At 48.9% G+C, this 27,692-nt stretch overlaps 1 protein-coding gene across 3 annotated transcripts in view; it reads right to left on the bottom strand.

The window, feature by feature from the left end:
• Positions 1-27,692, bottom strand: part of DYM (dymeclin) — a 262,125-nt gene that overhangs the window by 135,174 nt on the left and 99,259 nt on the right. For 2 of the 3 annotated variants that reach the window (XM_073680479.1, XM_073680480.1), the window contains exon 14: positions 1,249-1,413. The exons of the other annotated variant lie outside the window; for it this stretch is intronic. In XM_073680479.1, coding sequence (XP_073536580.1) covers positions 1,249-1,413 — 165 coding nt within the window. The remainder of the gene's footprint in view (positions 1-1,248; positions 1,414-27,692) is intronic. 3 annotated transcript variants of the gene reach the window in all.

The following is a 27,692-nucleotide window of genomic DNA, read 5'->3' as shown; positions in this document are numbered from 1 at the left end:
ACACTGAGTTTCTGCTTTAAAAAGTCAGCAAAAAGTCTCGGTGTGCACATAGCCCAACATAGGAGTCGGCACAGCCTTTTGGTCGCTCCATGCCATATGCTTGTGATAATTCTTTCTACATAAGAGACTATGATGCCTTGCATGGGGCTGCTGCACGCCAGTCCGATGCCTTCCCATAGGATCTCATACGCTTTGATGTCCAGAGCTGTTAATATAATACATTAGGACCACATCTGTCACATATGTAGCGCCATAGTGCGGTTCTCTCCTGAAAGGATCAGCCTTGGGCTAAGCGACAAAACTCAGTAACTAATGTTCTTGTTAATTTCCTATAAATCCGGCAGCTTAAAGGGATCATCAGCCTAAAGGCAAAGTATCCATGGAAAAGTATTGTTTAAATCTGTTTTTTAAGTTAAATGTAAGTTTAAAAATATTTTTTTCAATTTAAAAAAACAAAACAAACAGAATTCTTGTAGTTTTCAATAAGCCTTATACTAGACTCATCTCCTGTTCTGATGACTTTTCAGCAGTCTCATTATCATCACAGAAAGATTACAGCAGAATAGTGAGTGCAGCTCTGGAGTATAACAGGATGTAACTCAGGATAAGTAACGTAATGTATGTACACAGTGACTGCACCAGCAGAATAGTGAGTGCAGCTCTGGAGTATAATACAGGATGTAACTCAGGATCAGTACAGGATCAGTAATGTAATGTATGTACACAGTGACTGCACCAGCAGAATAGTGAGTGCAGCTCTGGAGTATAATACAGGATGTAACTCAGGATCAGTACAGGAGAGGTAATGTAATGCATGTACACAGTGACTCCACCAGCAGAATAGTGAGTGCAGCTCTGGAGTATAATACAGGATGTAACTCAGGATCAGTACAGGATCAGTAATGTAATGTATGTACACAGTGACTACACCAGCAGAATAGTGAGTGCAGCTCTGGAGTATAATACAGGAGGTAACTCAGGATCAGTACAGAATAAGTAATGTATGTACACAGTGACTGCAGCAGCAGAATAGTGAGTGCAGCTCTGGAGTATGATACAGTTGTAAAAATTTATATGTAAAATGGTAGAAGTGTAAAAGCAGGAACCTGCATATGTCCTGCATCCTTCCCACTGGCAAATGATATGAGCTGACACATTATAAGTTGCCATGCAGCCAGGACACAGGTAACAGACACGGACTGTACACAGGAGCATGCAGCATGCAGAGAGCGAGCAGAGATTAATAACCTGGAGGCATAGGATCGGAGAATATGAGAGCAAGTTAAAGACAAGAGCTCCTCTCCATTGTCACTGAGACTGGTGAAGCAATGCTGCAGCGTGGAGCAGTGAGAGGGAGGAAAATACATTTTGTCCAGTACATATAAGTATCTCCGCAAGTGGCGGCAGGCAGAACTGAAAGACAAGGGGGAAATGAGAGAGAGGGAGGGAGAGAGAGGGAGGGGAAAAAAGGGAAATTTTCCTTTGAGAAATCTGATCATGTTATTTTTAACAATGAAAGAGGTTCTTGTGCCCAAAAGCCTCAGATGCTGGTAATTGGCCCAGGCAGAACATTAAAGCGGCATTTCATGTGAGCAGGAGACATTTTCAATTCAATGCTTTTGAGAATGAGCATGCACTACCATGCAATTATCTGCAGGATTCAATTCCAGGCTCTACCTGCACAAAGTACAACAAGCCGGGCCACAGAAAGAGCAACTGTCTGCGATGGCTGCCCTATTCATCTACAAGACAATGAATCTGCCAGATTAAAAAAAAAGAAGCTTTTTTTTACCCATATACAGCGCCACTCTAGTATATAGGCTGCACTGGGTATTGAATTCATTTACAACAGGGGATACTTGACTGATCGATAAGGGGCTAACCGGTCGGATTGCACCAATCCTGAGAACTGGGATTCTGAAGAGCCCCGAGGGAATGGATGGGGAGACCTTCCAAACTTGGTACTACCCCTTTAAGATCGGAGCAGTATGGCAACTTTTACTTTACAATGGGCTGTGGAACAAAGTATGTTGGGATCTAAAAAAAAAAAAAAAAAGCCTCATTCCCTGGGGAGAACATGCAAAGAGCAGCCACAAACACAATGGTGGGTTACAGCTGAAATTATGCTTAGGAGTTTAGGACAACATAGCAAAAATCACAGATTAGTCTCAGCTTAAAGTGCAGCTTAACTTGTACTTTATAGTTTTAATTCCCATATAATGTTAAAGTGGATCTGTCATCAGATTTCTCAATACAAACTGCATATATTAAATAGATCTTATAGACCTGAGTACACTGGCGTACTTACTCTGAAACTCCGCTCATGAGTTCAAGTGTATTCAGTCTCCGCCCTCCCAGCCTGACAGCCATTTAGTCTCCGCCCTCCCAGCCTGACAGCCGTTTAGTCTCCGCCCCCTCAGCCAGACAGCCATTTAGTCTCCGCCGACCCAGCCAGCCATTTAGTCTCCGCCCACCCAGACAGCCATTTAGTCTCCGCCCACCCAGCCAGACAGCCATTTAGTCTCCGCCCACCCAGCCATTTAGTCTCCGCCCACCCAGCCAGACAGCCATTTAGTCTCCGCCCACCCAGCCTGACAGCCATTTAGTCTCCGCCCTCCCAGCCTGACAGCCATTTAGTCTCCGCCTTCCCAGCCTGACAGCCATTTAGTCTCCGCCCTCCCAGCCTGACAGCCATTTAGTCTCCGCCCACCCAGCCAGACAGCCATTTAGTCTCCGCCCACCCAGACAGCTATTTAGTCTCCGCCCACCCAGACAGCCATTTAGTCTCCGCCCACCCAGACAGCCATTTAGTCTCCGCCCACCCAGCCAGCCTATTTAGTCTCCGCCCACCCAGCCTATTTAGTCTCCGCCCACCCAGCCTATTTAGTCTCCGCCCACCCAGCCAGCCTATTTAGTCTCCGCCCACCCAGCCAGCCTATTTAGTCTCCGCCCACCCAGCCTGCCTATTTAGTCTCCGCCCACCCAGCCTGCCTATTTAGTCTCCGCCCACCCAGCCTGACTGACAGTAGTTCAATCCCCCCCCCCCGGACTAAGAAAACGCTCATTTTAATATCAAGTGGAGAAACTTTCAAAAATGATTAGACAGTCATAGTGACATGGATTTTCAAAGTAAGTACACCAGCCTCATCAGATCTAAGAGATATTTTAATAACGTTTGCAGTTTGTATTGTGGAATTTGGTGACAGGTCCTCTTTTTTTGTTATTTTGGATGCATTAGAGCCTAAATTTAAGTTGGCTGCAAAAGTTTACACATTGTATGACAAAAAAACTATGGTAACTAATGAGAAGTGAAAACCTAAAATATTAACAAGCCGGCACAAACATATCCTGAGTGTTTAAGTATTGTATTTACACTCTAAACAGTAAAAATAAAAAATGATCCGGATTATTGGAAATTACCAAAATATTAGAATCATGAAGGGTTAATAAGACAGGGGTAGAACCGGCATAAAATGTGCTGAGCGCGATGCAGCAGTGATCGGCAGAGCGGTCACAGAGCCGGGTCTGGCAGCGAGCGCTGACCATTCTCCAGGGAGTGGGATGAGTGTGGTTTGGAAGAGTCCCATCCCAAACAGCTAGTCATGAAGAGAGTCACATTTCAGATGAAAAAGCAAAAAGGAGAACTTGGTAACCTCGGAAGTCTTAAACACTCTGCGCACTCTTTCCATGAAGATCACCCGTAATCAGCAGCACAATAAAATAAATCCTACAGCAGAGTATGGAAGTAATATAAAGCCATGTGATCATCTAACACTTATCTTACAGGCAAGTGACACGAATGTACAGCGAGACTGTCATCTGCCCGTAATGTGATAGACAAAGTGAGTGAGAGGAACGCAGGGCGGGCGGGCGAGCGAGGCGGAGGGAGGGCGGGCGGGCGGGCGAGCGAGGCGGAGGGAGGGAGGGCGGGCGGGCGAGCGAGGCGGAGGGAGGGCGGGCGGTCGAGCGAGGCGGAGGGAGGGCGGGCGAGCGAGCGAGGCGGACGGAGGGCGGGCGAGCGAGCGAGGCGGACGGAGGGCTGGCGAGCGAGCGAGGCGGACGGAGGGCGGGCGAGCGAGCGAGGCGGACGGAGGGCGGGCGAGCGAGCGAGGCGGACGGAGGGCGGGCGAGCGAGCGAGGCGGACGGAGGGCGGGCGAGCGAGCGAGGCGGACGGAGGGCGGGCGAGCGAGCGAGGCGGACGGAGGGCGGGCGAGCGAGCGAGGCGGACGGAGGGCGGGCGAGCGAGGCGGAGGGAGGGCGGGCGGGCGAGCGAGGCGGAGGGAGGGCGGGCAGGCGAGCGAGGCGGAGGGAGGGCGGGCGAGCGAGCGAGGCGGACGGAGGGCGAGCGAGCGAGCGAGGCGGACGGAGGGCGGGCGAGCGAGCGAGCGAGGCGGACGGAGGGCGGGCGAGCGAGCGAGGCGGACGGAGGGCGGGCGAGCGAGCGAGGCGGACGGAGGGCGGGCGAGCGAGGCGGACGGAGGGCGGGCGAGCGAGGCGGACGGAGGGCGAGCGAGCGAGGCGGACGGAGGGCGGGCGAGCGAGCGAGGCGGACGGAGGGCGGGCGAGCGAGCGAGGCGGACGGAGGGCGGGCGAGGCGGACGGAGGGCGGGCGAGGCGGACGGAGGGCGGGCGAGGCGGACGGAGGCGGACGGAGGGCGGGCGAGCGAGCGAGGCGGACGGAGGGCGGGCGAGGCGGACGGAGGGCGGGCGAGCGAGCGAGGCGGAGGGCGGGCGGGCGAGCGAGGCAGAGGGCGGGCGGGCGAGCAAGGCAGAGGGAGGGCGGGCGAGCAAGGCAGAGGGAGAGCGAGTAAGCAAATGAAGATAGCGAACAAAAGAGGCAGACAATGTGAGCTAGAGAAAGAGGGAGACCTGCTAGAGAAACAGCGGCCAGTAAAAGGAGTGGAGCAGTGGAGTTCGGTAAGGTAGGTATGCTTCATTCCTCCACACTGCATTGATTAGTAGCACTACCACTGGAGATTTTTGCATAAACATATTATAACTAGATGGTGGCCCGATTCTAACGCATCGGGTATTCTAGAATAGGTATGCGGCCGACGGGGCGCAATTAGCAAAGCGGTGTTTAAATTTGGCGGCAATATCGGTGAATGGTCGCGGGCGGCGGCCGCGACCAATCTGCGAACCGTGTTAGTGAGGACTGGAGAGCGTGTTTAAATTTGGCACCAAAATCGCTGATTAGTCGCGACCAATCAGCAGAGCGGTGTTTAAATTTGGCGCCAATACTGCTGATTGGTCGCGGCCGCCGACCGCGACCAATCAGCAGAGCGATACAGAGCGGGGTTTAAATTTGGCGCCAAAATCGCTGATTGGTCGAGGCCGCCGGCCGCGACCAATCAGCGATTTTGGCGCAAAATTTAAACAACGCTCTTCTGATTGGTCGCGGCCGTCAGACGCGACTAATTAGCGACTTTGGGGCCAAATTTAAACCCCGTTCTGCATCGCTCTGCTGATTGGTCGCGATCTCCGGCCTCGACCAATCAGCAGAGCGGGGTTTAAATTTGGCCCCAAAGTCGCTAATTAGTCGCTTCTGACGGCCGCGACCAATCAGCAGAGCGGTGTTTAAATTTGGCGGCAAAATCGCTGATTGGTATCGGACGGCGGCCGCGACCAATCAGCGAACAGTGTTAGTGAGGAATGGAGAGCGTGTTTAAGTTTGGCACCAAAATCGCTGATTAGTCGCGACCGCGACCAATCAGCAAAGAGGTGTTTAAATTTGGCGACAATACTGCTGATTGGTCGCGGCCGGCGACCGCGACCAATCAGCAGAGCGGGGTTTAAATTTGGCGCCAAAATCGCTGATTGGTCGCGGCCGGCGACCAATCAGCAGAGCGGTGTTTAAATTTTGCGCCAATACTGCTGATTGATCTCGGCCAGCGACCACCGCGATCAATCAGCAGAGCGTTGTTTAAATTTGGCGCCAATCTCGCTGATTGGTCGCGGCTGGTGTCCGCGACCAATTAGCACAGCAGTGTTTAAATGTGGCGGCAAGATCGGTGATTGGTCGCGGCCGCTATTTAAATGTGGCGCCCAAATTGGTGATTGGTCGCGGGCAGCGGCCGCGACCAATCAGTAGAGCGGTGTTTAACTTTAGCGCCAAGATCACTGATTGGTCGCGTGCGGAGAGCGCGACCAATCAGCGAATCGCATTGGTGAGGAGCGGGGAGCGGAATCGTATTAGTGAGGACTGGGGAGCGCCGCTGCCTGTGCGGCTACTTCCGCTGCGAGAACCCGGGACATGAGCGGGCGCTCGCAGCAGAAGTATCCCGACCCGCACCCTAGATGCTGATGTCCCTACAGTATCCGCATGGTGTTACTAAGGTCCGGACATTTGTGTTAAAAATCGCTGATTTGGGCGCCAAATTTAAATATCGGCCGCGACCAATCACCGATCTTGGCTCCACACTTAATCACCGCTGTGCTGATTGGTCGCCGACGCTGGGCGCGACCAATCGCCGATTTTGGCGCCACATTTAAATAGCGTCCGCGACCAATCAGTACAGCGGTGTTTAAATGTGGAGCCAAGATCGGTGATTGGTCGCGGCCGATATTTCAATTTGGCGCCCAAATCGGTGATTGGTCGCGGGCAGCGCATGCGACCAATCAGCGATTTTTAACACAAATGTCCGGACCTTTGTAACACCATGCGGATACTGTGGGGACATCAGCGGCTAGGGTGTGAAGGGAGGACCGGGGAGCGGCGCTGCGGGTCGGGATACTTCTGCTGCGAGCAGTCGCTCATCTCCAGGCTTCTCGCGGTGGAAGTATCCGCACAGGCAGCTGCGCTCCCCGGTCCTCACTAATACGATTCCGCTCCCCGCTCCTCACCAATACGATTCGCTGATTGGTCGCGCTCTCCGCACGCGACCAATCAGTGATCTTGGCGCTAAAGTTAAACACCGCTCTGCTGATTGGTCGCGGCCGCTGCCCGCGACCAATCACCGATTTGGGCGCAACATTTAAATAACGGCCGCGACATCCAATTGGTCGCGGCCGCTATTTAAATGTGCCGCACAAATCGTTGATTGGTCGCGGTCTTGGCCCGCGACCAATCACTGATCTTGCGGCTAAAGTTAACCACTACTGTGCTGATTGGTCACGGCCGATATTTAAATTTGGCGCCCAAATCGGTGATTGGTCGCGGGCAGCGTCCGCGACCAATCAGCACAGCGGTATTTAACTTTTGCGCTAAGATCAGTGATTGGTCGGGTCCGAAGACCGCGACCAATCATCGAATCGTCTTGGTGAGGACCGGGGAGCGGCGCTGCCTGTGCGGCTACTTCCGCTGCGAGAACCCGGGACATGAGCGGGCGCTCGCAGCAGAAGTATCCCGACCCGCAGCGCCACTCCCCGGTCCTCCCTTCCGCATGGATGTCAGCGACGCCGGCGGTCCTTCCGCAGCTACCGGCCGGGAGAGGAGCGCCTCGCGCCGCTCATCTCCCGCATCCCGCAGATGGGTCCGGCGGTCGGGGTCCTTCTGCTGGTACCGGCCGAGAGATGAGCGCCTCGCGGCGCTCATCTCCCGGCTGCAACGCTGCTGAGCTCCGTCCCGCAGATGAGCCGCTAACGGCCGCCATCTTTTTTCTGAAATCCCGCGGCGCTGATTGGCCGCTGCCGGACCAATGAGCGACGCGGGATTTCCTGGACAGACAGACAGATAGATAGACGGCATAAGACAATATATTATAATGGGTTTCTGGTTAACAGATGAGAAACACCCAGCGTCTCCTGCTCTGGGCGACCTGACATGGCCAGGCATTACACGGACACCCCGTTCATGACGTTACATGGACAGTACCTGTGGGGGCGCTGGTTAATCCTGATCACTGTGGTGTCACAGAAGTGGGACAACCTATGATCAACTCATCATTGGTGAACCCTTCTAAGTAGAGGGCTTTTATAAGTGGGGAAGGTCTTTAGAGTCGCACGGCCAGCTGTATACTGATACGGTAGCCCGCCGGCCAAGCAGGTATCAGACTAGTGGTAGGACAATGTATAGGGCCGGGATTTAGGGTTTACTACGCACGTTTCTTGGACGCCTATATTACATGTAGCTAGGTGCATGTGGCATGTAGAAGCCATGGGCCTGACCCAATAAATATAGGACATTAACCCTTCATATACCATGGCTGTCACTTATTTGGTATAATGGACTTAGGAAGATCCCAGCCATCAGCAGTCACTTCAAGCTCTTTTTCCAGAGCTGAAATCTGCCCTTAGAAGTGATGGATTTGGAGATGCCTGAAAACAATGGCTTAAAACTTTGGAAAATGTTTTGCCAAACCGCAAGAATCCCTTCAATGACAAATGTTTATTGCAGAAATATTAAAAACATAGCCACCAACAATGGCCCAGGAATTCCCCAAAGTGGAGGAGCCGCTCTGTCCTCGGGAACAATGACTCACTGTGCCGCGCCACCATGGCTCGTGATGAGACAGTGAATTAGCAGAAGGATTTATTACGAGGCAGATCTGCTTTCCCATCAGATCGGAGACGGGGAGAGGCTTCATGGATAAAGTTTGGGGGGGGGGGGGGGGCAGAATGTGGCTTTTAACTAGATGAGCCCTATTTCTGCTTATCCAAAAGAATGAACCTTTAGCCCCGTACCCCACACCTTGCTACCTATTATCAGTGCCATCCTCCCATCATTCAGTAACACCTGCGGAGAAAGAAAGAAGTTTACCACATCTAGCTGAACAGGACAGCAGGGTGGAGCATTCTGTCATCTCCGCTCAGCCAATCAGGATTGCAAGAGGCCCTTCTGAACATGCTGATTGGCTGAGAGCGGATGTCATAAATGCAGTAAGTTTCCTTTCCAGTTGGATGCCAAGATCTTTTATGAGACCCCTAGTTCAGGCTCTCAGCACAGACTAGATTAACCCTTTATGGGCATCTTATAAGCCATTAAAGTGCCTGGTGAGAGAGACGTTATTACAAAAGAATGAAAACAGAAGCTGCTAACTATAGTTCTACAAGTTCGTCAACTTAAATCTTCACATGTGAGGCAGGAAACATGGCAGCCGCGAAGAGGAAGCAGAGCAGTAAATGGTTAAACCGGCTCAGGCCGCAGACAGCATGTGACACAATTGAGAAATGTTTAACGAATGCGTCTCACCACTGAATTACCTCCTATTAAAAATCTGCAGACAAGTGGGTAGAATCACTGCGGCCTCCTTCCTGTTTTCTAGTCGTGTAACCGTATCTGCTGTCTTCTCATTATACCCAAAAAACCTGATGGCCGCGCCATTTCCCCAGCAGTTACAAAACAAGAACCGTCAAACGTCTCGCTTGTTCTGGGAAACGAGGCGCTCCCCGAGAAAGGGTCACGGAGCGGCCGAGATTGTACCTCTGCACAATGACAGCGCAGACAGAAGACGGAGTATCGGGCTGCATTCACACACTGCGATTTTCCTGCATTTTGCAACTTTTTTCTTTTCTTGTTTAATTTTACTTTTAAGTCTATAGAAAATTACTGAAAACTCTAACTTAGGTGATTTTTTTTTTTAGATGGCCACCTCCAAATTACCTGGTCTCAAAATACAGAAAAATGCTACTATAAAATCCCCCACTTAAAGCGTGCGCCAACTGGAACTTTTGTCGGTGGATGTGGGTCTCATCAAAGCGCCGCACTGCACACAGTCAGGAAATTCTCTCCATTGCTTAGTATGGGAGCTCCGAAAATTGCAGATTGTACTTTAGGGGATGTCCAATTGATATGTTGTAAATAGCCCCGGTGCACATCACGGGTGGTTAAAGAGCACTGCTCAGGAGCTGAACTCGCTCCATACCAGGCAGACTCTGGCTGTATAATACAGCCGGCATCAGCCGGTAACAGCAGTGACTGTAAAAGCCTGATCTATCAAAAGAAGAATATTAAACAGTACACGCCGAAAAGAAAAAAATAGAAACGCCAGAATTGTTGTTCTTTGGTCTCAGCATAACACCCCCGGTCTAACCACCAATTAGGAGCCATTAAATTGTCCTATGTATCCCACATTTTTAAATCAAAAAAAAAAAAAAAGAGTTCTCCTGCGTTTCATTCCCAGCAACACAGTTGTTTTTTTTTTTTTCAGGGTGGTCGGGAGGGAAAGTTGCAGCCAGCGACTGCGTCAGGGAAAAATGTAGTATTAAGGCCATCTCTATAATACGAGGGGGGCTCGAGTCCTCCAGGGACCACGCCCTATGGCCCTTCAATCCATGGTATGAAATGCAACTTAAATTATTCAGCCCTAAAAAAGAAACTTTGAAAAGTTATTCGGGGTGGACACCACTGATACAATTTGCTTTGTACATAGCCTCGTCTATCTTACCGCTACCCTGCAGAGCGGAGGCCTGCCATGGCACGTGGATAAGCAGGACCCTCATCTCTGATGCCACTGTGGAGGTCTGCATTCTGCTATTTCCCCATGACAGTTCATCCTGTGAAAGTGCCACCACCTTCTGCTAAAACCTTAGGCTTTCTTTGCGGCTCCTCAACACCGAATCTTTTTCGTCAAGTGGCGGTTCCCAATTATGACCCCAGCCGTTTCCTTTCCTTCACTACCATTGGCATCGGGAGCATGACCACCCTGATTTAGGAACGTCTCCTGCTCCCTTTGTGTTACTATTAGAGATGAGCGAACCCAAAATTAAAAGTTTGGGGTTCGCACCGGACATTTGGTGTCCAGTGCTAAACTCAGTCCATTTTATGGTTCGGTATTCCAGAGACACGAGAGAGACATTTTCCAGATCCAAACTTTGGATCTCCATTGTTTTCAATGGGGTTCGGGTTCAAATTTGGGTAAAGTTTAATTTTGGACTAAAGTTTGGATCGGGTACCAAAACCCGATCTTCCAAGGGTCCGCCCATCCCTAGTTACTATCACTACTTGCTGACTCCTCTGTCTGGTGCTTTGTGTAGGACCACCTTCCATAACTCCTGCCAGATGCCTTGGCCAGTTCGGCACCAGGTGATCTTAACTTTACCCAGGGCCGGTCAGAGGGGAATCTGTAACTGGAGACGATGGATGCCCTACGACAACGGCAGCAAGTTCTAACAGGACGCACCAGCCTTAGATCAAAGAGAGAAGGGCACAAGTTTGTAGACGTTCCAATTTTCCATGCAAGACTGACTAACTTTTTGGAAAGAGCCCTCTACACAGCGTGTTTACCAAGGGAGGGGAGCGGCTTGATGCAGAATCTCCCGGATCATCTCCTCTCCTGGCACAGAACAGTCCAGCACAGCAGGCAGACAGTGCCACCTTACCGTAGGCAGGAAGCTGATCAGCTTAGAAGATTTCAGGGCACAACTGGGTCACCGGGCGTCTAATGCTGCCAACAGACGTCTGTCTTTTTTCACATTTATGAGGACGCCAAGTGCTGGGTTAAATCTGCTGCTACAGAAGCGGCTCATGACAATGGATACGCTGTGCTGTGCAATGATCCCTAAGCTTTCACTTCCAAAAAAATAAATACATTTTTTACATCCTAATCAAGCAGAACATTTACAAGTCAGCCATGCTGTCTCTGCCCTTTACAGACGGCCAATTGTCCTCCGTAATGCCATGTCGTACTCCGTTCATCCGAAGAGAATTCAGACACCGAATCCTTTATCTGAAACACTCGGGCTGTACAGAATGTGTAAGAAACACAAGTCTCTGTGCCAGCTTGGTACGGCCCTACAATCGGCACGTCTTACATGGGAGCGGAGAGAGGCAGAGACAGCACAAAAAACACAGGACATCAACAGGCCGGGGAAAAATATAAAAAGAATTCCCTAAATTCCAGTATTTCTGACCCACATGATATTGGGTTAATTTCAATTCTTTATTTTGGCCTAAGGCACCAGTGTCCCTTGGCATAAGCTCGCTGATGGGGGGGAAGATCTAAGACCCTCGCTTCCCGATATCTAATGGCCCAATGTAGGGAATCTGTAAAGTCCTATTACACTGGCACCTAGGTTCGGTCCGTATGGCTCATGCCATTATTGGCTCTTCCATGACAGCTCCTCTGCTTTGTACGGAATCTGCTCTTCACAGCTAAGGCCCTTGGGTTGTGTCCACAGAGTAGCTGCTGGCCGGGGGAGCGAGTTGACTGAAGACGTGTTAGCTCAGAGAGGGAGACTATGACAAAATTGGATCCAGACGTTTACTCTGGGAATAGCTTGGTTCAGCCCCAGGCATTCTGAGAAAGATCTTCAGCAGAGAGAGAGAGTAATCAGACAGTTTGAGGGCTAGAAAGCAAGGTCATGTAGAAAGTCAATCCACTACAGGCGTTATTAGTATTGGCTGAGCTGGGCGACACTACACGGCACCAAGCCTCAAAGAAATTCCATACACAAACGGTTGGGTGGTTAGTGAACGCCAGGATCCATCGCCCCCGGGATTGTCAGCATGGACGTCAGGTAATGAGAGGAGTTGCTTAAAAGTGATGGACATGGTAGCAGGTGCCGAGGGGAGTGTTCATGTGGCGCCCCCTCAGCAAGCAAAAACTTTTAGGTTCCCGTGCTGCTAAACAGACAACAGCGAGGACTTGGAAGCAGCAAAGCTGGCAGGTCCAAGTCTGATGAAAAGCCCCTCAAGTCCTCTCAGAGAAGATGGTAGCTCATGGGCTTGACTTCACAGTGATGTGAACATTTGTTGTCAGTGTTGTGGGTTCCTTTGTGGGCACAGCTGGATGAATCCAATCAATTTTTTTCCCGTCTGACTCTGGATTCTGGATCAACACCAGTCTTGTGCATATTCTCAATATAATGGATGAAGGTCTAGAGCAAATGCTGAACGGTGCAGCCAGCCACGAAAATGGGACGTGCACTCTGGTGATCAGGTCATCGCAACGGCTGCTGGAAAATTCAGAATGATCAACGACTGGAGATTTATTTCTCTTCGACTTTTTAGTCAAAAACCCAGACGTGGCCATGCAAAGCATAGAAGTACAAGATCTGCCAATAAGGAAGCCATCTTCTGCAGTGGCTTTCCACACGTTCGTATACGGGGGGTCATGTGCAAAAGTAATATATAGTGCCCCCAAAACACGGCCGACCCTTAACCCTCCACCCTAGGTCATCAGAGTGAATGCACGGACTTGTGCTTGGCTCCGACGACCATCCCCCTCTCATCTCTGGTCTCCAGGTTATTTGAGCCGAGGGAAAGCAGTAATAATATTGGAGAAAATAAGGGACGCTCAGCACATTTCAGATATATTACTTATTTTGTCAGCAACCCGTGAGGGAGATGTGTGAAGTTGGCCTCACCAGTGCTAGACTTGCCAAACCCACTTTCTCCAGCTTTTCTGAGAATCGGGACTTAAGTTCTTACTAGTGCCCAATGGTTTACCCATCGCTCTCCGGCGATAACAAAATGGACTCTAAAAAACCCTCAACACCAAGTATTACTGGTATAGTTAGTGTGCATGTCACCCACGCCGGGGCAGGATGGCGAGGGCCGCTGCTGCCTGGGTACAGGCACCGTTCTGTCCGGCCACTATCAACCAGTGGAGATATAAAAACGGGGACATTTCTCATGCCGCTGCCCAATAGTGAATGAACCCGCCCGGGAACCAAAGCTTTAAAAGGGGTTTTCCTACCAAGAAAGTTAATAATCAACATTTGAATCAATAGATCTTAGAATAATAATAACTTCCACAATTGGATGTGTTTAAATAAAATGTTCCTGTGCTGAGATAATCTTATAAATGTGCCCCTGCTGTGTACTGTGTAATGGCTGTGTCTGACTGTACAGGAACATGGTCTGATCATACCACATCTCCTGGACAGGGGAGGACGCAAAAGAGTATACAGACATTACAGCAGAGGATCACAGCTGATTCTTTCAGTGAGGTACAACATTGTTTAAATACAGACAGGGAAATGTTTTACCTCACAATAAGAATCAGCTGTGACCCCTGCTGTAATGTCTGTATACTCTTTTGCGTCCTCCCCTGTCCAGGAGATGTGGTATGATCAGACCATGTTCCTGTACAGTCAGACACAGCCATTACACAGTACACAGCAGGGGCACATTTATAAGATTATCTCAGCACAGGAACATTTTATTTAAACACATCCAATTGTGGAAATTATTATTATTCCAAGATCTATTGATTTAAATGTTGATTATTAACTTTCTTGGTAGGAAAACCCCTTTTAAAGCTTTGGTTCCCGGGCGGGTTCATTCACTATTGGGCAGCGGCATGAGAAATGTCCCCGTTTTTATATCTCCACTGGTTGATAGTGGCCGGACAGAACGGTGCCTGTACCCAGGCAGCAGCGGCCCTCGCCAATGTACTTGGTTTGTGGAAAAGCCCCTTTAAATGATAACAAGTAAGTTTCATCCATCAATCAGGACTGATTGTATCTTCTCTTTGCACTCCGGTACAGATAATGGCAATCACTTAATGTTGCCAAGAGCTCACAGTCGAATATCTCTACTTCACACGCACACCGGGGCCAATTTCAAAGGCTGTTTATGGATAACTTGTGAATTCCATGCAGATGCTTCATCTGCTCAGATTAACACCAAGAAACCCAGAGCTACAAGAAGCCAATGGTAACAGGAGCCCAAGGGGCGGCAGACAGAGGAGCCCAAGGGGCGGCAGACAGAGGAGCCCAAGGGGCGGCAGACAGAGGAGCCCAAGGGGCGGCAGACAGAGGAGCCCAAGGGGTGGCAGACAGAGGAGCCCAAGGGGCGGCAGACAGAGGAGCCCAAGGGGCGGCAGACAGAGGAGCCCAAGGGGCGGCAGACAGAGGAGCCCAAGGGGCGGCAGACAGAGGAGCCCAAGCGGCGGCAGACAGAGGAGCCCAAGCGGCGGCAGACAGAGGAGCCCAAGCGGCGGTAGACAGAGGAGCCCAAGCGGCGGTAGACAGAGGAGCCCAAGTGGCGGCAGACAGAGGAGCCCAAGCGGCGGTAGACAGAGGAGCCCAAACAGAAGTGCAAAAAGTGGTAAAAAGGAGTCAGGCAAAACTAAAAAAAAAAGGCACCACCACTATAAAAAAAAAACCCGCCATCCTTTGTGCTACAGCCTTGTGGCACATGGTAATTTCTGATGTCAAATGCAGATAGGTTTGGCATAGCTGCCAAGATGGATTTGGGTAGGGATTAGCAAATATTAAAGGGGTCTCCCCATTTTTTACAGTAATGATATGTAGCGAGGATGTGCAATCACGGTGTGATGGGCTGCAGTCGGGTAGTCCGATGCTGTGAATTTCACACATAATTGAGAGGGGGGTCCAGAGCTGTGCTCCCTTCATTCTCAGGATCTGTGGTGGTCCCAGCGATCAGCCATCACTTTATAGAGTTTTACTGTCACCCCCTTCTATCTCTCTGGAGCTTTTGCAGCATTGCGGCCGCCCCCCTAGCAGTCGCCCGTATCACTTATCTCTTCCCATTGTGCGTGTCTGAACGAGCCCAACAACTTCCCACAACGCCCCCATAAGTCCATATTTACCTGCTAAAAAAAGACAAAAAAAAAGTGTAAATAAATAGAGAATAAGTGAGGGGACTTAAATGAGGCCTGGAAAAGCTTCCGGCAGCGTCCCCCCCCCCGAAACAATGAGCGCGACGGTGTACAGCCATTATTAATGCAGCGGCAGAAGAAGGGTGAGCGGCTCTTACACACACAATGCAGGGCGACTTTTAGGCGTAAGAGGGCGTAACAAATACAAGGGGGGAAAAAGTGGCCGAGGAATGAAAACGAGCTGATGGATGTGTGTGCACAGCCGGGATTAGGCTGTGGCCTCGGCTGCCGGGGACATAAATCATGGCCGGGTTCACGTCTGGCTGCTTTTGTAAGAAGTGTTTATTCTTGAATTGTCGGTGACTCAAACCCGTCCTTTAACGCTTAATGCCATCGATGGGGCTGCGGACTGAGTGTGATCCCTGGGGGGCTTCATAAGTGACTGCACAAGAATAAAGGGCGCAGAACTGCTCCACAACACGAGCTACGTAATGGGGCAAACCCTGCAATGTATGAAGGGGTAAGGCTCCAACTCTGGAGCATTTTTTCCTCCTAATTCTATTGTGCCATCCCTCTGTTATTCCTCCTGGAAAAATGAATACACTGAACATTATGCATTTCCATTTCCCCTCTTTGTGACAGGGATGCGGTCAGCACTTATTGGGCAGTGTCAGTGCGCGGGGACGCATCCCTAACTGTTAACACCCAATCGACTAGTACATTTACAGGAGGAATAACAGAGGAACGGCACAACACAGGGTTCTAATAAAAAAAAAAAAAAAGCTATCAGAATTTTAAGAATTACTACAACAGATATCAGCAGAGGGTCTGCACCAAAATATGCACAATTTGGGGGAGATTTTCAACTGTGGACGTCTGAATGAGTTTTCTGGAACTGATGCAAAATTGTATGTTCACACAACATTACTGATGCATTTTAAAAAAAATAAATAAATAAATTTTGCTGGCTGAAAAACACAAAGTATGGTGGGAAATCTGCAGCTGAAATTCGGCACGTTTATGGATGTGTTTCTTGGTTACTAAACCTGAATGATCTCAAAAGGAATAAAAATAAAAAGGGCCTCAAAACACAATGAAAAAGAAAAAAAAGAGCACCGTGTGAATGAGATTCTAGAAATGTAAATAAATTTCAGTTCATGCAAAAATGTTGCAATATTTCCACACCCCAAAAAAATAAAAAGAAGTAAGATAAGTAAGTCAAATATATAACATTTGTAGTTTTTTTTTTTTCTCTTGCAGGAAAGGACGTAAGAAACTGCTGGAAAATTGGGGTAAATTGTGCGGTATTTGTGCATTTTTTTTAATGGAATTTTGTGCCAAAACCAGTTTTTGTTCTCATTAAATGGTGGGCAACAAAGCTGCAAAAATAATGAAAGAATTGACATGCTGCATTTTATAAAAAAAAAAAAAAAACAACCCAAAAATCAATTTACACAAGAAATAAAAGCACGATGCAAAATGAGACAAGTGCTAAGTGTGAACGAGCCCTTAGAGCACTGAATTAGCTTAACTTGCAGTCCTATGTAAACCAGAGCAGAAAAGCTTGTGCCAAAGAACAAACATGGCTCTGCTACATCTCTTAAAAAAAAAGAAAAAACTTCACGAAGAACAAAGATGACACCCCGGGGGTATAAGCGCGCGTTCACTGCTATGTATGGATGGAGTAAATATTCATGCTCCGATAAGTTAGTACTTTCTTGGGGGAGAAAAAAAAAACAACAAAAAAACCTCCACAAAATATGGTAGTGCTTGGAGTAGCTGTCACAAAGGCAGAAATGTAAGTACATAAGATATCAATTTGTTGGCGTGAGCACCGCAGGGAGACAAAACGACTCTCTTTTCAAAGGCAAAGACCCTTCCCGAGTAATGAGATCAGCATGTTGGCATGCTCAGCCACAATCTCTAATCTAAATTGAGCAGAAAGAATACAAGTAATGACAGGCTGTAATCCAGTCAAACCATTACACTTAAGAGTGAAGCGAGTCAGGCCTGGACTGGCCCATTAAGAAGCTGCAGAGACACCAGGTAGGAGCCTTCCAGCGAGTTCAGCACTGCAGCTCCCGGCTCTGTGCTGCAGCGCCCTCTGCTGGGCGATCGGGGCATAGTGCACGAATAGCGGGCGCCTGGTAAAAATATATCAGAAACTGTTCCATGAGACATGACCATATCAATTTTTGTTTAGTTGAAATTAATTTGCATCTAATGGGTTAATCTCATAATAGGCTGTTAGTAAAAAATATACTAGGACAAAAAAAAAAGTGATCCCCATCTTAGTATTGTCGGACAGGGCTTGAAAATACAAGCACTTTTGCAATTTAACGCTTATTAAAATTTTCAGCTATTCTTAAGATATTAACACTTATTTACAGCTCGTTGCCTTGGAGACCGACCACTGCTGTCCAACCTCAGAACATGTGCAGTGCTTTTAAGCTCTTTTCTATTGAGCTTGTAATCACTGCTATGAAGTTGTCCAGGTTTGCTAGAGCGCTGTTACCTCCTAATCCCAGCCAGCTTCTGCACAGTCCTAATTCAACCAGGACTGCCACCTATTAGGAGTAGGTCGGGGAAGTGGACTTGGCTGGTGCTGCTCTATCTGCTGTTCAGTTGCTCCTCCACCATGCTTTACACTGCAGCACTAAGCTGAAAAGGAAGTCCATGCATGCTGAGCAAAGATCAATACAGCCCACAATAAGAAAGGAATTAGAGTTACAACAGCATATACACTTAGGGTGGGGGAGCCAGGGGGTCCATTATATCTGCATGATAGAAGGACTGACAAGTTACCAGAAATGTCCTCTTCTGACCACAGGGTCAGTTAGTTCAGCGCTGTGTCTCTGCCGCTGCCCCAGTCTCTGTTAGACTGTATAACTGATATCACATCAACAGTGCTGCAGCCAATCACTGAGCTCAGCTGCTACATAGTTGTAGATAGAAAAAAACGTGGAGCTCTGTGATTGGCTGCAGCACTGTCTATGTGACGTCACCACTGCAGCCAAAAGAGAGACCACGGTAATGATGGCGAAACCATGCTGGATCCAGGGAGGGTCGGTAAAGTTCAATTTGTTCTTTTTACACACAACTGAGTCAATGGGCAGAAGTTTACTAAAAGAGGACAACCCCTTTTCAGGGCAGAATGCTAATTTATTCTCTTTACAGCTCCTTTTTTTTTTTTATTTATTTATAATTTGTTTTCAAAATGAAAAATGAAGCAACTTTCCAAATAGTCTTCAGTAAAAATCATTTTGTTGTCGTAGAGTCTGTGCAACTCCTTCACATAGCTGGTTGTCATGCTGCTTCGGACATAGATCTGACACCAAACTGTTCCCGGCTCTGACTTTTCTCTCTGCTCTCCATGACCTTTCCTTCTGTGCTAGAAAGCAGAAGGGAGAAAGGGGGGAGAAGGAGGTAACATGGAAGATTCATTGGTGTCGGTAGGGTGGAAATCCAAATCTTCAAGGACGACAGAACACACAAGCTGTACTGTATCAGGGTGGAGAACGGGAAAACAGCAAGTACAAGGGATGAAATGTACAAAAAGAAGAGAGCATCTGCAGGTGAAGGGAAAGTTAAAAAATACCTCCCTCTACCCAAAAGAGGGAGAAGATACCCATCATGGGCAGTAAAGGGAAAAATCAGTCTAGGAAAGAAGCTGTGCCGATACATGAGAGCTAGTGAAGACAGCAGCATCCTGTATATACGAACCTCACCATCCAGCCTGCGTTACTGGGAGGGACATTCGAGAGAAGTCTGAAACTAGGAATAGGCTGTAAATCAGGTGGACTATGAATAAATTAAGGCAGGAAGTTCGCATCCTGTAACTTGGTGCAATTTTTTTTTTCAATTAAAGTATTTGCTAACATACATACGGCATTTAACAATGTGTATACCACTTGCATCTGTCAATCAAGCAGCACAGAGAGATTGCGCGCCCCCAACTTCACAGACTGGTCAACTCCTTCACATAGCTGGTTGTCATGCAGCTTCTGACACAGACTGGTCTGGGACTAGACAGGTGAGGTGCAGACATTGCAGCCATTGTCTCACCTGAAAACGATGCCACCTACAAAGCCTGAGGTTGTCTCGGCCTCGGACAATCCCCAGGACCGGTTCTCAGGACTTTTCTGTTGCGCGTATATAACAAAATGTTATCCTGTCACCATTATCTGCGCTTCCTAGAAAACATGCCAAGTATGCAGACAGCCCGCATCCACAGATAACGCTGCCGAGTATCGCCCTATTCATTACACGGCCAGACTGTCGTCTCATGGGAAGCAGCCCTCCCAGAGGGGACGCCACATTAACCCTTCATCTCCACCTCTCTATGGAGAAGGAACAATCTGTACCAACCCTAATTCTGCCTTTACAGAGGACAAAACATAATGCCTGAAGATGAAAAATTAGGAAATAAGTACGATACAGATGTTCATATATGGGGTATCACTGGGCAAAGTGTTTCATATAAGTTGGATATTTACTGTAAGGGACACTACCTAAAGGGGGCACTAGGGAGACATTCTTCTTCCTTTTGCATGAGCGCTCATTTGCATCCTTTTTCCAAGTCTCAAAAAGCCTTTCATGTACCCACAGGGGTAAGATATTTAAGGACACCATATAACGGATAAACCTACTGTTACACCATGGCTACCTTTTTCTTCACCGATCAGAATGGATAAAAGTTACAACTCCTGACTTTGGCATTCTGAGCTCCATGAATGGGGTAGCTCAGGATGAACAGTGTTAATTTATCACTCAACTAGTGGTGTGTGCATTAAAGGATATCATCATCAAAATGCAACACTTATGCAGAGGATAGATGATAAATTGTAGATTGGAGGGTGTCGGACCTCCCCAATAATGGGGCTCTGATATGCACCTGGTACCATGGAGCAGATGCATGCCACCACTCCATCTATTCACTATGGGACTGCTGGAAAAAGTAGAGAGCAGGACTCGACTATCTGGCATTCCCAAAGTAAATGTAGGGAGCGCAGACGTGCATCTGCTCCGTTGTAGCAAGGGAATTTCAGAGCCCCCTTCTCGGGATCGGTGGGGACCCCAGAGTCTGGACTCCCATTGTTCTCAAAGTTACCACCTACTCGTTTGGATAGGCATTTAACAGCCCAGTTCTTGGGAGTACTGGTGGTCCCAGCGGTCCCCAACAATAACTTAATATTTTAATGCTGGAAATAATCCTTTAAATGAGACAGAAAATTATTTTAATAAAACATAAAACTTGCAAGAAATCTCCAGTTGTTGCCAGGACAGTCTCGTGAGCTTGGGCCGGGTTTAGTAAAACTTGGCCCTGTGTGACCATTTTTGGGGCGAGGCTTAAATACACTGAATTTTCTTGTGTAATTGTTGGTAAGTATGTAATGTATGCAAGTTATTTTTCAGAGGATTCACCATCTTCCCTCTAGAAAATCAGAGATTGGACAGATTGGCTTATAAGTTTCGACCTTGATAAGCGTCACCAGAGGCGAACGCCACCCCTGATTTTACTATACAGGTAGCAGAAAGCAACAAATCCTAGAGGATAATTCACAAAGGGGTTGTCCGGTGAAAACAACTCATCGCCTAGCCACGGGATAAATGAGAATTCACTGATCAGTGAGGTCTGATTGGCAGAATGGGCAATTACTATCTCCAATGGCTGACTTTTATCCCCAATGCAACATGGAGTAGCAGGTTGGATGCCCGACTGCCGCTCGCTCCAGTCATTCTCTACGTGGCTGCTGGAAAAAGTTGAGCCCAGCGCTCACAGCCCCAAAGGGAGAGGATGAAGCTGTGGTCGATCCTGCGCTGTGGTCGATCCTGCGCTGTGGTCGAACATACGCTCCAGCGCTCCATTCTAATGAGGATAAAATCTCCCCGTTCTGCCGATGGGTGTAGGTCCCAGTAGTCGGACCCCCATTGATCTAAGAGTTATTACCTATACTGAGGATAGGGAGAACTTGTTTTCATCGGAAAACCCATTTAAAGTACAGGGTTATCATAACTAAAATAAGGTGCTAGAAGGTGAAGTGGGGCGTAAAATCTCTGCATCCAAAGTTTGTCTGAAGCTGGGCGATAGCAATGGTCTTCTCCTGATTGTAGGGTTAATATATTTTACACTAACTTACACAGAAATCAGCATTAATCTTGCATTTATTTCTGCTCGGCCAGTGTCCTCATTCCTTACACTGATGGGAGTAATGGCGACTGCACAATCTTCAGTAACGGGAATACAAAGAGGGGACCCTGCCGCTGCAGACACAACATTGTCTCCCACCCATCTGCATCTGTTTATTAACTTGTTTCGCTCCCTGACTTCTTCAGAGGCTGCTGATCTGGCGTGAGGAGCGGCGGAGATGGCGAGGTGAACGCAAAAGTATTTCAGGCGTCAGCCATGCATCAACTCCCCCTCTCTGCGGCGGTCTATCTGCTGGGACCTGCAATGATTGGCAGAACGAGGCAATTCTGACTGCTGATTGGTCCGGGACCAGCGGTCGGACCCCCATGATCCGTAAGTTATTCATGAATTAGTTGTGGGTCCCAGCACTTGGATCTTTATGTCTAATGGGTAGAGAATATTCTTCAATTGTAGTTATACCTCTTTAAATCTCTCGTACGGAGCAGTTCTCAGGAGAACCCCCTTTATTATGTCCATAAGCCTTAATAGGGTACATTGACGACTACTTTACAGGGGTATTTTGGTCTACAAAAGTTATTAGCTATCCAGCTAATAAATCGATTGGGGAGGAGTGGGGAGATATCTCTGCATCTTCGCTGGCACATACGGCCTGCCACTACATATACAGTCTCTGGCACTGACGCTGTGCTCAGCATGAAAGAATGAAGGACATAAACACTCCACTCAGGCAATTGGTAGGGGACCCAGCAAGACCCACACCAATTTCACAGTAATCGTCCATGCAGTGGATAGGTGATCTATTTTGCAGCCCTTTAGATGATCATTACTCATTAAAAATAAAAAGGTTTTAAAAAAAAGTGTATAAAGCCCCTGACGGCAGATCCTGCAGAGACCATGGGGGGTAACGCCAAGCACGGTATGTGCATGGTAAGGACCTTCCAGACTTGCGCGGTGTTTGCACCGTGCCCGGCCGGCCCGCGCTCTGCGCAGATACAGGCTGACTCCTTTTCCCGTTGTATAAATGTCATCCCTTACAGCTGCGCTCGTCCTGCAGTAAACCCCGGCAGACGCGCTCATAAATACAGGACTATTTCCAGAGCTTGATAGAATGACGCCGTTTGATGTTTTAAACTGTGGGGCATATGACCTTAAACAGAGGGGATGGAAAACTTTGGTTCCCACATGCCAAGATTGAGCACACGTGGTCCGTCTCAGTGGGCGTTCAGTTCCCAAGAAAGGAAAACTTCAGCCATGCCAATTTAAACACTGGAAAAAAAAAAAAAAAAAAAAAACACGTTTGGAAAATTTGCCTTTTCAACACTGGATTTTGTTGGTAAACCAATTAGCACTACAGAGGTAACGCTAAAGCAGCATGGTCGGGAGGGGAGACAATGGTCTGCAGACGGCAGATGATGGCTTCAGTAGTCGGCTTGGTTCCTCGTTCCCAGAAGAGGGCTCTGATCTCACAAAGGCGCCAGATGCATCACTGCATGAATTACGGTGCCCGGCCGCGCCAACTTGGACGTGGGGTCACACAGAGCGGGTTTATAATGAGGCCGGATACCGCTGTATACGAGCAATAGTTAAGGGATTGGACATAGGCAGGACATCAGGTATTCAAAGTGAGCCATTCTATGTCATGGTGTCCTGGTCTGGTATCCAGTCTAGTCACCCATGCCACCAGGTCTTCACGCCTGCGCCTGGCATCCTGGGCACCTCATGCGCTTATCAGGCCTTGCAAAGTCATGGCGCACATTATAATCGCTAGGCCTCATGCAAGATAATAATACTGCTGGGCCCTACCGTGGGCAAAGGCAGAATGGACAGGACGCTGGACCAATCAAATTGCTCATCTCTTTCAGAAATCCATTAAGATTTCACTATAAAAAAAATGAAGATGAAGAGATAAAACTAATAATTGACATAAGCTTTAAGAAGATTCCTACCAGGAGCGGAGCTTGGCCTGGATGATATTGTGCGCCTGGCATCCAGCTGAAAAGGAGTTTAGAAAGATACATTGTGAGGAGGAGCCTGTCAGCTCTTCTCAGCCAATCAGCTTCTCTGTAATATTGATTGGATGAGGACAGATGCAATTGCTCCTTCCAAATATCTAGTTCAGGTGGATGACGGACACAGTATAACCCTCCTACCCCTCTCCTGCACCCACTGGATTAAAGGGGTTATCGAATATTAGTAAAGCTGGCTGCCTTTCTCCCCAGACAAGACCCCAAACCTGTCCATAGGCTGCGTCTCCCCAGACAAGACCCCAAACCTGTCCATAGGCAGAGTCTCCCCAGACAAGACCCCAAACCTGTCCATAGGCTGCGTCTCCCCAGACAAGACCCCAAACCTGTCCATAGGCTGCGTCTCCCCAGATAAGACCCTAAACCTGTCCATAGGCTGCGTCTCCCCAGACAAGACCCTAAACCTGTCCATAGGCTGCTTCTCCCCAGACAAGACCCTAAACCTGTCCATAGGCTGCTTCTCCCCAGACAAGACCCTAAACCTGTCCATAGGCTGCTTCTCCCCAGACAAGACCCTAAACCTGTCCATAGGCTGCGTCTCCCCAGACAAGACCCTAAACCTGTCCATAGGCTGCGTCTCCCCAGACAAGACCCTAAACCTGTCCATAGGCTGCTTCTCCCCAGACAAGACCCTAAACCTGTCCATAGGCAGCGTCTCCCCAGACAAGACCCCAAACCTGTCCATAGGCTGCGTCTCCCCAGACAAGACCCTAAACCTGTCCATAGGCAGCGTCTCCCCAGACAAGACCCCAAACCTGTCCATAGGCTGCGTCTCCCCAGACAAGACGGTAAACCTGTCCATAGGCTGCTTCTCCCCAGACAAGACACCAAACCTGTCCATAGGCTGCGTCTCCCCACAAAAGACCCTAAACCTGTCCATAGGCTGCGTCTCCCCAGACAAGACCCTAAACCTGTCCATAGGCAGTGTCTCCCCAGACAAGACCCTAAACCTGTCCATAGGCTGCGTCTCCCCAGACAAGACGGTAAACCTGTCCATAGGCTGCTTCTCCCCAGAAAAGATCCCGAACCTGTCCGTAGGCTGCATCTCTCCAGAAAAGACCCCAAAACTGTCCATATGCTGCGTCTCCCCAGACAAGACATCATACCTGTCCATAGGCAGAATCTCCCCAGAAAAGATCCCAAACCTGTCCATAGGCTGCATCTCTCCAGAAAAGACCCCAAACCTGTCCATAGGCTGCATCTCCCCAGAAAAGATGCCAAACCTGTCCATAGGCTGCATCTCCCCAGAAAAGATCCCAAACCTGTCCATAGGCTGCATCTCCCCAGACAAGACACCAAACCTGTCCATAGGCTGCATCTCCCCAGAAAAGACCCCAAACCTGTCCATAGGCTGCATCTCTCCAGAAAAGACCCCAAACCTGTCCATAGGCTGCATCTCCCCAGAAAAGATCCCAAACCTGTCCATAGGCTGCGTCTCCCCAGACAATACCCTAAACCTGTCCATAGGCAGCGTCTCCCCAGACAAGACCCCAAACCTGTCCATAGGCTGCGTCTCCCCAGACAAGACCCTAAACCTGTCCATAGGCTGCGTCTCCCCAGACAAGACCCTAAACCTGTCCATAGGCTGCTTCTCCCCAGACAAGACCCTAAACCTGTCCATAGGCTGCGTCTCCCCAGACAAGACCCTAAACCTGTCCATAGGCTGCGTCTCCCCAGACAAGACCCTAAACCTGTCCATAGGCTGCGTCTCCCCAGACAAGACCCTAAACCTGTCCATAGGCTGCTTCTCCCCAGACAAGACCCTAAACCTGTCCATAGCCTGCGTCTCCCCAGACAAGACCCTAAACCTGTCCATAGGCTGCGTCTCCCCAGACAAGACCCTAAACCTGTCCATAGGCTGCGTCTCCCCACAAAAGACCCTAAACCTGTCCATAGGCAGCGTCTCCCCAGACAAGACCCCAAACCTGTCCATAGGCTGCGTCTCCCCAGACAAGACCCTAAACCTGTCCATAGGCAGCGTCTCCCCAGACAAGACCCTAAACCTGTCCATAGGCTGCTTCTCCCCAGACAAGACCCTAAACCTGTCCATAGGCTGCGTCTCCCCACAAAAGACCCTAAACCTGTCCATAGGCTGCGTCTCCCCAGACAAGACCCTAAACCTGTCCATAGGCTGCTTCTCCCCAGACAAGACACCAAACCTGTCCATAGGCTGCGTCTCCCCACAAAAGACCCTAAACCTGTCCATAGGCTGCGTCTCCCCAGAAAAGATCCCAAACCTGTCCATAGGCTGCATCTCCCCAGAAAAGATCCCAAACCTGTCCATAGGCTGCATCTCCCCAGAAAAGATCCCAAACCTGTCCATAGGCTGCGTCTCCCCAGAAAAGATCCCAAACCTGTCCATAGGCTGCGTCTCCCCAGAAAAGATCCCAAACCTGTCCATAGGCTGCATCTCTCCAGAAAAGACCCCAAACCTGTCCATAGGCTGCATCTCCCCAGAAAAGATCCCAAACCTGTCCATAGGCTGCGTCTCCCCAGACAAGACACCAAACCTGTCCATAGGCTGCGTCTCCCCAGAAAAGACCCCAAACCTGTCCATAGGCTGCGTCTCCCCAGAAAAGACCCCAAACCTGTCCATAGGCTGCGTCTCCCCAGAAAAGACCCCAAACCGGTGTCTGGCTTTTGGACTTATGATTTATTTCTTAGCCATACTGACTGCTACGCATCATCAGTATAAGCTCAGGAAACGGCACATTTGTCCTGTGAGTGTCAGATTGTTATAGGGAAACACCATGGAAACAATGTGATGGATAATACTAAAATAACATACATTTCCAGGAGGAATAACAGAGGAACAATGCAGAATTCCAATGACAGATGCTTTAGAACTGCTACTTGTCACACGTTACCAGCTCTACTATACAGGTTACATTACAGGGGCAGTCCATCACCACGATATTAATAAGCAGCCCCACTAATCAGCTGGGGGGGGGGGGATGTACACAGAGAACAGTGCTAGAACAGTACACCTTCTTGGGTACTGCAGCTCAGCTCCCATTACATAAATAGTAGCAGAGCTGCAGTACCCAAGAACGGCCACTATACAGTGTAAGGAGCAGTGATGTTCCGGCTCTGTACACTGTGCTGATAGCGGGGGGTACCGAGTGTCAGACCCCGCTGATCTGATACTGACGATATATCCTAAGGATAAAATATCAATATCAATCTACTGGAGAACCCCTTGATTTTCTTTCCAAAAACAGCGCCACTCTTAATCTACAGGCTGAGTCTGGTATTACAGCTCAACTCAAGCTAATGAGGCTGAGCTCCAATAATGTTGGGTTTGTGAAAAGTGAGGTCTTCCCTAAGCATTCAGCTATTGCTGCAAACTATTACCCTATTTTTAGGGCTTTTTTCCCCATTTTTTTTTACAAAAAGGAGATCACAAATCTTTATTCTGTTCTACAAACAGACATTGTGTTTCGCCTAAACACCATAAATCCCCTTTATGTGCACTTTCCCATTGTAGCTTCTCGGCGGGGCTGAGTAAACACTGTAAAGCCCCGAGGCTGGAGATTTAGGAGGTTTCCGGAGCTCTAACCCTCCAGATACTACATTGGGCTGTAACCGGTCTGTGACCTAAGTGTCGATTCTGATCGGTAACCGGACAGCGGCAGGATCGGATCATTACCGGTCCAGTGGCCGAAAAATGTGCCGGACGTGTAGGATCATTTTCTTCGCAGACAATGAGGGGAATCCACTGTTTGTACAAATCGTCCTTTGGAACCAAGTTAACAGGGTTTTCTTGGATTTGGGGTGCGTTAGTCCTCTTCCTAAGCAAGACTTTGATAGGACATCAATATTAGATCGGTTGGGGTCCGACAATGTTCAGCTATTAGCAGGTCCTGAGACCAGTACAGCACAGCGCCATACACTGAGTAGTGGCCGTTCTTGGGTACTGCAGCTAAGCTCTTATTGAAGTGAATGTGATCTGAGCTGCAGTACCCAAGAACGGCCACTACACAGTGTACAGAGCTGAGTATTCTGGCATTGCAAACGGTTTACTCTGCAAAGCACTGATCGGTGGGGTGCTGGACCCCACCAATGTGATA

This window comes from Phyllobates terribilis, unplaced genomic scaffold (assembly GCF_046119375.1).
Source record: "Phyllobates terribilis strain yellow unplaced genomic scaffold, ASM4611937v1 Scaffold_1__5_contigs__length_1240528914, whole genome shotgun sequence".
NCBI lineage: Eukaryota > Metazoa > Chordata > Amphibia > Anura > Dendrobatidae > Phyllobates > Phyllobates terribilis.
This window is presented reverse-complemented; position numbering and strand designations above follow the sequence as displayed.